This window comes from Clytia hemisphaerica, unplaced genomic scaffold (assembly GCF_902728285.1).
Source record: "Clytia hemisphaerica strain Z4C2 unplaced genomic scaffold, Clytia hemisphaerica genome assembly, whole genome shotgun sequence".
Taxonomy (NCBI): domain Eukaryota; kingdom Metazoa; phylum Cnidaria; class Hydrozoa; order Leptothecata; family Clytiidae; genus Clytia; species Clytia hemisphaerica.
The window spans coordinates 484,418-494,423 of NW_027104405.1; the positions used below are offsets into that span (position 1 = coordinate 484,418).

The 10,006-nt window shown below is 35.2% G+C and overlaps 2 protein-coding genes across 2 annotated transcripts; both read left to right on the forward strand.

The window, feature by feature from the left end:
• The first annotated feature begins 306 nt into the window (after positions 1 to 306).
• LOC136820007 (protein disulfide-isomerase A4-like) lies at positions 307 to 4,879 on the forward strand. The gene is made up of 9 exons (XM_067076241.1): positions 307 to 320; positions 427 to 632; positions 829 to 967; positions 1,245 to 1,450; positions 2,176 to 2,486; positions 2,662 to 2,818; positions 2,965 to 3,198; positions 3,464 to 3,627; positions 4,387 to 4,879. Exons 1-9 carry the CDS (start codon positions 307 to 309, stop codon positions 4,633 to 4,635), a joined length of 1,680 nt encoding a protein of 559 aa, XP_066932342.1. The 3' UTR covers positions 4,636 to 4,879.
• Positions 4,880 to 5,171: 292 nt separating this feature from the next.
• On the forward strand, positions 5,172 to 6,727 carry LOC136819991 (ankyrin repeat domain-containing protein 66-like). The gene is made up of 2 exons (XM_067076226.1): positions 5,172 to 5,531; positions 6,293 to 6,727. The coding sequence occupies exons 1-2, from the start codon at positions 5,222 to 5,224 to the stop codon at positions 6,571 to 6,573; spliced, it is 591 nt and encodes a 196-aa protein (XP_066932327.1). The 5' UTR covers positions 5,172 to 5,221; the 3' UTR covers positions 6,574 to 6,727.
• The last annotated feature ends 3,279 nt before the right edge of the window (positions 6,728 to 10,006 follow it).

The window sequence follows — 10,006 nt, forward strand, 5'->3', positions numbered from 1 at the left end:
CACAAAATACTTTCCTAATCAGACAAAAGCTCTTGACTGTTAAGTTCCTTTAAAAATTTTGGGCCTTACTACGTGGGTCATTCCTATTGAAAGGTTGAGAGTAGTCATGCTTTGTGCTATAGAGTTCTCTAATAAGGTTGAATATACCTCTGAGATATAATATCCAGCTTAAGCTAGTATGTAATGTACTAAAGTGAATAAAACTTCTTTTTTTGCACTTTTTACCTATTATATGGAACCTTTAAAGTCAATTATTTCAAGCTTGAAAAAATGGACTTAAAGCTGCAAACATTTAGCAAAACCTAAATGATATTGATGCTGTATGAAAAACTTTTTTTCTGAGCATATAGTTTGCTTTGTTACACTTCTTACTTCAAATATTCAACCTGAACAGTATATAATATGTTCTTTTATTTTCTTGTATAGGTGTGGTCATTGTAAAGCACTTGCACCAGCATATGCTGAAGCAGCTAAACAATTGAAGAAAAGTGAAAATCCTGTACCACTGGCAAAAGTTGATTGTACTGTTGAAAAAGATGTCTGTAACACACATCAAGTACAAGGTTATCCTACATTAAAGTGGTTCAAAGATGGCGAAGCATCAGATTATGATGGTCCTAGGGATCATGACGGTATGTATTTCCCAAAAACATTTGTTTGCATTTATGTAGCAAGTAGTTGATTTCTCCGTAAATTGTGTAGGATTTTTATGTAGGCACATTTCCAGTGGAATACTTTTCCTGTTTCAAAATGGCAGGAATTTCACATTTATTATAATTTTCCAATAATGAGGCTGAGACATCTATCTGCTATCTCATCCATCTTTAGGAATTGTTAGTTATGTTCTCGAGAGAAGCGATCCAAACTACAAACCGCCACCTGAAGCTGTGCTCACACTCACTAAGGATAATTTTGATGAAATCACTCAAAAAGAAGAACTCATGCTAGTCGAATTTTATGCACCATGGTAAGATGTTGTTATTTTGCAAATTTATTTAAAATCGCTGTAAGAAGTTCACACGTTAGAGGTCCTCCTTGGTAAATTCTAACCAATCTCTTCGTGCTTTATAAAAAGTTGGTAGGTGTATTAAAAGACAGATAATATTGATCTGGAAAATATGCGAATCCTGTTATTATATGGTATCACTGATAAGTTATATTGCATTAAAGTTTACTTTTGACCTAATTTGCGACTGAACTGTTTGAAAGAGGTCATCAAATTATCTTTTTGCTTTTGGTTGCAGGTGTGGTCATTGTAAGAAGATCGGACCAGAACTAGAGAAAGCTGCCAAAGTATTACAAAAACGTGAAAAACCAATTTCTATCGGAAAGGTTGATGCAACAGTAGAAACTGATCTGGCTACTAAATTCGAAGTGACCGGTTACCCCACAATGTTTATCATGAGGAATGGGAAGAAATATGAATACAAAGGACCAAGGAATGAGCCAGGTTAGTCTTCGGCTAATTTATCCATAGCGTCATCCTGGGGTTTAGGTCCCAGGCAAAAATTAGGCCCCCTGAGTTTTAAGCCCCCCCCCCCTCCAAAGAGTCATGAAATTTTTGGTAGCCCCCAGGGCTTTCTACATTCAACACTTTCAAAATTTTGTTCACCAAAAAAGGATTATTCGATGTAAATGGTGTTGCAGTTCGAAAGTAAAATATTTTGCTCACTTTATATAAGAATGTTGGCAGCGCAGACGAAAATTTTTCAGCTTCATGAGCTTTAATTTGTGTAATTGAAGCCAACCATTTTAAGATGAAGTATTCAGCCGCCATGTTAAATGAAGAGATTTCAGCTCTCCCCAAGTACATTAGAACCCCCCAAACATTTGAAACATCTTTAGCCCCCAACCTTTTTTGGGCTTTTTTGAGGGTGTACTAGCAACTCCCCAACTAGCAGGGAGGCTGGGAAAAGGCTGGCGCTATGTTATCTATAATTAATTTTGGAACAAACGCTGGAGTGGAAATTTCGACACTACGGTCTCTCGCCTGCTATTATTTAAATGTTGGTAGCTGTTTCTTACTCTGGTCAGTTGTCTTTACAATAATCGCAAATCAAAATAAAACTGCTTTAAAAGGCAATTTTATAAAAGAAGAAGCATGTTTCCCTGGAATTGATCGAGATTTTGAAACTCCAGATAATTTTTTACATTCCATACTCCATAACACCTTAGAAATCAGTGAATACTTGATCAATCAAGAAGGCGAAGCAACGAAACTGAAGGCCACCATGAAAGAGGTCAAGAATTTCATCAAAGACCCGAACAACAATGATCCTGTCATCTTGGCTGTTGCTGACAATGCAGAGGACCCTATCTACAAATTGTTTGTTGAAGCCAACAATGACGTCAGAGACGATTACTCTTTTGGACACACTTTTGCTAAAGAAGCGAAGAAATATTTTGGGTTGAAGAAAAGCGCCATCTTGTTGATCCAACCTGATCATTTGAGATCGAAACATGAAGCAAAACAGCACGTTTACCAGGTATGGCAGCGTATGGCGTGCATGGATGATTTGTATAAATTATTGTGAGAACTCAGTCAAAAATGAAAAATTAATTTTAAGGGATACATGAATATTTGTCCCACTTTCAAAATTTCAAGTTCAACGGGCTCTGACCGTTCATATAATGAGAATTTGATATATTTTTTCATTTTAGGATGAGAGTGGTAGCCCATCAGAAGTTCAAGAATTTTACAAAAAGAATTACATTCCATTGGTTGGTTTCTTCAGGACAGACAATGAAAATCGTTTCAAAAAGAAACCCATGGTGCTCGTCTTTTATGACGTCAACTTCTCTCCAACTTATCGATCAAGTAAGCGAAACTTTTTTCCCAAGAAAATTCTAGCTAATTGCTGTTTAAAGTCGCCTACTGTTGATAGTGTATCTCTAGCTTCACTCCGCCAGTCTCATATTAATCGCATCTCGGAAATATTACTCAAATGATATTCAACTTTTCAGTCACACAATTCTGGAGAAGCAAGGTGGTTGAGGTTGCCAAAGAATTTCCTGATGTTCAATTTGCTGTGGCCAATGAGGAAGACTCGGAGGGTCGATTGAAAGATCTTGGTTTGACTGAGTCTGGTGAAGACGTCAATGTGGGTGCATATGATGCAGCTGGAAGACGGTACGCTTTGGTTGACGAAGAATTCAGTGAAGACACTTTGACTGAGTTTGTTGAAGAATTTTTGAAAGGTGAGATTCAATTTTTTTTGCCTCTTTTCTCAAACATCTGTCATTGCTGGCGTAATCTTTTGGCAATGTAGGTGTATTGTAGATTTGATTTCATTTTCATTGAATTTATTTCTTGATATTTCGAATTTTTTTAGCACTTTGTGATTCTATTTATTTCATTGTGATAAAAAGGTTTCGGGAACAAAATAATGATTTTACAAAATGTTGAAAGAAAAAGACTAAATTTAGCAAGTTTTCCTCAAATTTTTTGTGTCCCTTCTTTCAGGCAATTTGAAACCAGTTATCAAATCACAGCGAGCGGCACCTAAAGCGAAACCAGGGAAAGTTCAAGTGGTGACAGGAAATACTTTCGATCAAATCATTATGGACGAATCGAAAGAAGTGTTTATTGAATTCTATGCTCCCTGGTGTGGGCATTGCAAAGCTATCGTAAGTTTTATTTCATTTTTCCATGAAGTCTCCCCTCTAGCGTAATAACAATAATACCGGCTGACCAAAAAAAGTATACAGGTTTGTCGAGATATTGTGAGCTTCAGGATCTAATCATCAAAAAAAGCGAGCAAACTTTTTTCTTGACACTAGTTGCTCAAAGAACTTGGGTCTGCATTGAGTTTGCTTGTGTTGGAAATGTTCAGGACGGGCAAATAAGATGAAGAAACTGTTGGCATAATATAAATAAGAAAAAAACAAACAAAAAAAACAACAATAAAATTGTGTTTTTGCCATTTTGTCTTATTTATAGCGTTTTTAATGATTTTTTGAAATTTCGACATGGAAAAAACATCAGTTTTTTAAATAACTTTCGAACTAATTATTCAAATTTAATGTATAATAGCTCAAAAGTTAGAACATCCTCTATACGATAAAAAAAGAATGAAAAAAAAATTTAAATCCTGAAGCTCACAATATCTCGACAAACCTGTATACTTTTTTTGGTGCACCCGGCACAAAGAACATTGTTGTGCCAACCTTTCCTCCTTTTTACTGTCACTGGCATCGTAAGGCTTACTTTGTTCGACATGTTCGACAGTTTTTAGTTAAATGTTTCTTATGATTTCTCATGATTTCATTCATATTTAAAAATTCAGGGAATTTAGGCCATCTCACGAGTGAAAAACTCTGCCCGAATATTTATTTTACTCATTTAGAAATTTAGGATAATCATGAAATTCCATTTCCATTTTACAGGAGGGATACATCAACAAGCTAGCAGCGAAATACAAAGGAGAAAAAGACATCATTATTGCCAAGATGGACGGAACTCTCAACGAAGGACCCTCTCAATACGCTTTTGAAGGATTTCCAACTATTTATTACTCTCTCCCTGGAAAGAAGAACGAGCCAATTAAACTCGATGGGAAACGTGATATGGACGCCCTGGTCAAGTTCATCGAGACAAATTCTAAAGTCCTGAAAAATAAAAAGACTGAACTGTAATGTTGCTTACAGAGATTTTAGTAGTTTTTATGTTATTTTCACAATTCGGTTGCAAAAATTTTTTGTGACTATTGTAAATGGAAAAATTTTCAATCCACCATGGTAAACTTTGAAGCGCATGAGATTTAACGTACATTATAAATTAATTAACTTATTTGATACATTTTCCCTAGTAGCATTACTGTATCTTTGTTTTTCATTCTCTAAAACCGATAAATATATAAATTGGGGATTTTCTAGTAAATTACGATTTCTCTCGTTGATATTGGTTTAATTAGTTAAAGGATTTCAGCTCAATAATCACTTGTTATTAATAAAATTAATTATTTCTTTATTTTTCAAATCTCAAAATAATCAGGTTCTTACAGGCCGCCTAATTGAAGTTACATACTGATTCTAATTTAGCTTAGAACACATTCGAAAGGTTTGTCTGCTGAAAGCTTGAGATTTTTTGTGACATCAGAAAGCTGTTTGTATTTTCAAGTCTTGTTGAAAAACAATATGAATTATTGATTTAGATAGAAACAGAAAAACAGAAAATGATGAGAAATCGGAAAACTTCGAACTTTTAGTCTTTAACAATATCATGTCATCAAGGAAAGCACATCAAAACATTGGATTCAAAACTGCCACAACATTGAGACCGTCCATCCAACAGGTTTACAACGAAGAAGAACAACAACGGAAACAAGATATTCTCAACAGAAAACAACAACAACAAAGTACTCAGAAATTTCTTCTTCGGGATCACCTAGTTCTTCACGAAACGGTTGATCAACAAGACTACCAACGGTTGGCAAAGTTGATGCCTTTGGTGAAGAATAGAACTTATAACATCAATGCGCCTGATGAAGATTGGTGTTGCAGAAGCCCCTTACATGTTGCATGTTCTAATGGTATGTTAACGGTTTGGAATCAACCATGAAAATCTGTATTCGGTTTTACTCTTTACTCTTACTAGCACACGTTTTTTTATAAGAACATAAGGCTTCGATGGCCAAAATGTTAAGAACATTTTAAGGCTTTGCAGACTCTAAACCACCCAATTTCTTAGGAAAGTGGACAAAAATACTCAATGGTGAAATAAAAACATGTTATGAACATTATGAGGCTTAAAACTCAAAAAGTTAAGAACATCCGAAGGCTTCAAATATTTTGGATGTTCTTATAAGAAAAATGTGTATTACTTTTTGATAATCTTACATCCGTGAGATGGTTTCAAGGTTATCACGTGGCCTTCGAATTATTTAAGCAGCACAGATACTCTCGGGTACTTAATAGCCGTCCCCCCCCCGCTAATTAATTTTTCGAAAATTTTCCACCCAGGACATTCTTATTCCAACCCCCCCGCTTATAAATTTTTGGGAAAATGTTTTTGAAAGTTCCCGTTTTTGTCCTAATTCAGCTGTATTAACCTCCTTTTCAAAAAATTTCCACCCAGGACATTTTTATTCCAACCCCCCCGCTTATTCCAAACCCCCCCCGGCTATTAGGTACCCGAGAGTAGGCAGATAGACGTTTATTCGAAGGTAAATTTAGTGTCCTATGAAAAAATTAAAATCCGAAAAATTTTGCCTTTCAAATTTAAATCCCCACCAAATTGAATTCCTAAATTCAGTATTTTTGGTATTATTCAAATCTGTTTTTTTTCTTCCAGGTAGCATACGATGTTGTCAAATTCTTTTAGAGCATGGTGCCTACCATTCAACTCTGACGTCGTCAGGTATCACACCTGCTCATTTCGCAGCAGAGAGAGGCTTTTTAGACATCCTACAACTGTTGTTTTATTACGGAGCCAACTTACAAATGGAAGACTTTTCTAAGGAGAGACCTATTGACCTGGCAGAGAAATACAATCAAATTGAATGTGTGGAGTTCTTAAAAAACATTCAAAACTTCGAAGACAATGATAGTGGCAGTGATGAAGAACAACTGTAACGAGATTGTTGGTGTACATAAAATTTAACATGAAAGAAATATGAACTTAATTTGAAACCATGTTGAAACTTATGAAAAATGTTGTTTGCAAACATTCGTATTGCAGATTGCCCTCAAAACTACAATTCGTGAAGAACAGAGACTTTTTTCATAATAAATTATTTGACCGAATGCCTCGTTTTGAAAGGGATTTTATAAACGCCCCAAACCTGTACCGTGAGTACACGTTTTTTTTGTATAAGAACATCCAAAAATTTTGAAGCTTTCGGATGTTCTTAACTTATGTTTTAAGCTTAAAAATGTTTTTTCGACATTTTTCAACGCTGAAATGCAGAATTTCAACTGCGTGTATACTTTAGAATCACTTTTGTCACTCCAATAAAAATAGTATGCCAAAGTTCTTGGTCATAAGAATATCATAATTTTTTGAGATTTTGCCTCTTTTTCCAGATTTTGTTATGATATAGATAACAAAAGAGTAGAACAGACTTTTTGTCGAAGTTTTGATGTTGTTAAAAAGGTATTCCCAAGAGGTAGATCATGATCAACATTTTTATTATTTTATTTCATGTTTATAACGAGGCGGCAACGAAGCTAGCAGTGGGCTAGCAGTGCGTTCTTGATTTTTGATGGTTTTCAGAGCCAATTAGTCTAGCAAGCTAGACGACTAATTCATACATAGTAGAAATAAAGCAAAAAGTAATAAAGGGAACAATTTTAGTCGTCTAGAAACCTTTGTGCACTAACTCCAAAAAAAAGAAAAGTGTCAATATTTGCAATTATAATTTTTTCCCGCTCAAAATAATTCTTGAGAAAAACATGTGTGTGGATTTGTGTATTGAAAGTTTTTCATTTGAGTTGATTTTGTTTTGAGAGTTTGTTATTGCTTGATAAATTGTTTTCTCGCTACGCAAGTTTCTGCGTAGCTAGCCGGGGTATCTATAAGGCTGGAACACCGGATTCTTCCAGTCGTTTATACAAACTAAATCCCGTATTATTATTATTGCCCCCGCAGGAGCGTAGCGACGAGGAGGCACTCATAGTTTCACGCATAGATATTGGACTGGAATCGCGAAATTTTGTTGCGCGTTTGTTTTGTCGCCCAAGCATCCCCGTAGTTAGTCTCTTCCGTAAATGTTAGGTTTTTTTCCGGGACGGTAGTATACATATTTTCATATTACGTTATATGCTATTACCATTATTACATATTACAATTTTAGCTTTGAAAAGCTGAAACGAGTGTTATAAATGTAAATCATAACAGTGTATGATATAACACGAATTACAATATTACTTGTGCAAATCAAAACAAACAAGAAGCCCGTTGGGCGTGAAGGCCCAGCGAAAAGTAACGTGCTGAAAACGAGCGTGCAAAACAGCAAATGCATGACCCCGTTGACATGGATCAAAGTGAAGACAGGAAAAAAAATTTCAAAATCACCGCGGTACTTCTCATTGGTTAGACGCTTGAAATTTATTGAATGGTTTCCTACCAACCGGGCCTACACAGGCGCAGGTTCAACTTTCCAATAAAATTCTAGCCTGTGTATCTAGACTCAAAATTTCAGAAAAAAAAATCTTATAAGGTGTAACTAAAAATGTCGGGTACAGTTTGTTTGATACTGCCTGTGAGTGAACCCTTGGTGACAGACTATCAAAACCCAGGCAGACACACATAATTAACTTACCATATAACCTCTTTTACAAACTCAAAAAATTTCAAAACTACTTTAAACTACATCAAAACATCAGCCACATCAGGCCACATTTTAAAAAGGCTCCTTTCTATTTTGTTTAGAAATGAACCTGTGTTTTCATTTTCATTTGTTCATCTTTTTTCACAAGGTCAGCTTTTTCCATAAATTTCCATTTTCACTGTTCATGCCTTGCAACCATGAGAAATGTTCAATCTAGTTTGAATTTACCCATGAGCTGCATTTTAGTGCCATTAACAGATTCCAGAATTAGTTTATATACTTTAAATAATTACCATCAACTGCTCCAACTTGGGACTATCTGAAAAAACATGGGACGGCAATTCGGCCACCATTTCACCGAACTTCCAAAGTCATTTGATTTGAGTTAAGGAAAGGCGTATTTAAAAATACACGATTTCTCTTTCGATTTTACAGTAAGTGAAAATACAGACCAGATATGCAACAGTCCCATGTTTCGACCAATCGTCCCAAGTTAGAGACGGTTGACGGTATGTGAGTCGAGTTTGAAAAATCAAGCCACCAACTGTTTAATGCGACAGATCCAGAATTGACCATTTTATTTAATGTGTAGAATCATGAAAAAAGTCCCAATCTTGTTAAAGTTTACACATGAGCTGCATTTTAGTCTCCGCTAACATATTCCAATAATCAGATTTGAAATAATTATGTGTCGAGTTTGAAAAATCAAGCCACCGCACCAATCGTTAAACGAGACCGATCCAAAAATAACCATTTTCACGCGTAGCCTCATGGAAAAAGTACCAATCTTGTTCCAATTTACACATGAGCTCCATTTTAGTGTCCATTACCAAATTCTAGAATCAGTTTACTTTTAATAATCATGTGTTGAGTTGAAATCATACCACGTCCCACCAGCCACTGACCGTTGTTAGTGACAGATCCAGAAGTGACTGTTTTCTTGTGTAGCATCAAGAAAAAAGTTCCAATCTTATTCAAATTTACACATGAGCTGCATTTCAGTTTATTTATTTCTATATCAGAAGCCATTATTTTCTAAAAATAAAGTCTTTTCGAAACCAATAAACTAAAAATAAAAGTGATTTAAGGTAGAATTTTCACTCATAAAACTTTATGAAAACTTGAGCAAAGACTATAAGATATGGCAGAATGTTGAAAAAGGTTTATAAAAGAAAATCATTACAAAATATCTTTGGTTTGAAAGTCTCTTGACCACTAAAGCAAAGAAAATGTTCAAGAAAGTATGAATCAACCTCCTCGCGAATTTTACTCACGGCAGACATCCTCCCATTACTTTTTTTTTTTTTCCTTCTAATTTTGAGTGTTGCTAGTAACGGCTTGTCACTGTGCCGGGTGTATACTCGAAAAAGTCCCTACAGCTAGTTACCAGGCCCTTTTACGGAATGTGGCTAATAAAAGAGAAAGATTATTATTAAAAACTTCTTTTAAAACTAGAAGAAATTATTACTCGAAAAAAATTCGCATTTAGCCTAAAAATACGAGGTTTCGTTGGACAGAATAACTTTACTTTAGTTCTTTGATTTTTGCTATCAAGGATTGGTAATCAAAGGAGGCCGATCTGAAAGAAATTTCTAAAGAGTTTTATGACTTGTCTGGCTATTACAGAAAAGTTGTTACTCCATCTAACTTTTATTACCTCTATGTTTTATCGAACTTTATTGAGTCAAAAAAGCTTACAGCCTCCTCTGGGTTCCATTTTGCCTTATCTGGTACCG

What these genes read in the sequence shown, in the direction of transcription:
- LOC136820007 (XM_067076241.1), top strand. An exon ending in CTCTCCAACTTATCGATCAA is followed by an intron (nt 2,819 to 2,964) that starts GTAAGCGAAACT and finishes TCAACTTTTCAG; the next exon opens with TCACACAATTCTGGAGAAGC. An exon ending in GTGGGCATTGCAAAGCTATC is followed by an intron (nt 3,628 to 4,386) that starts GTAAGTTTTATT and finishes TCCATTTTACAG; the next exon opens with GAGGGATACATCAACAAGCT.
- LOC136819991 (XM_067076226.1), top strand. Translation starts at nt 5,222, where the DNA reads ATGTCATCAAGGAAAGCACATCAAAACATTGGATTCAAAACTGCCACA. An exon ending in ACATGTTGCATGTTCTAATG is followed by an intron (nt 5,532 to 6,292) that starts GTATGTTAACGG and finishes TTTTTCTTCCAG; the next exon opens with GTAGCATACGATGTTGTCAA.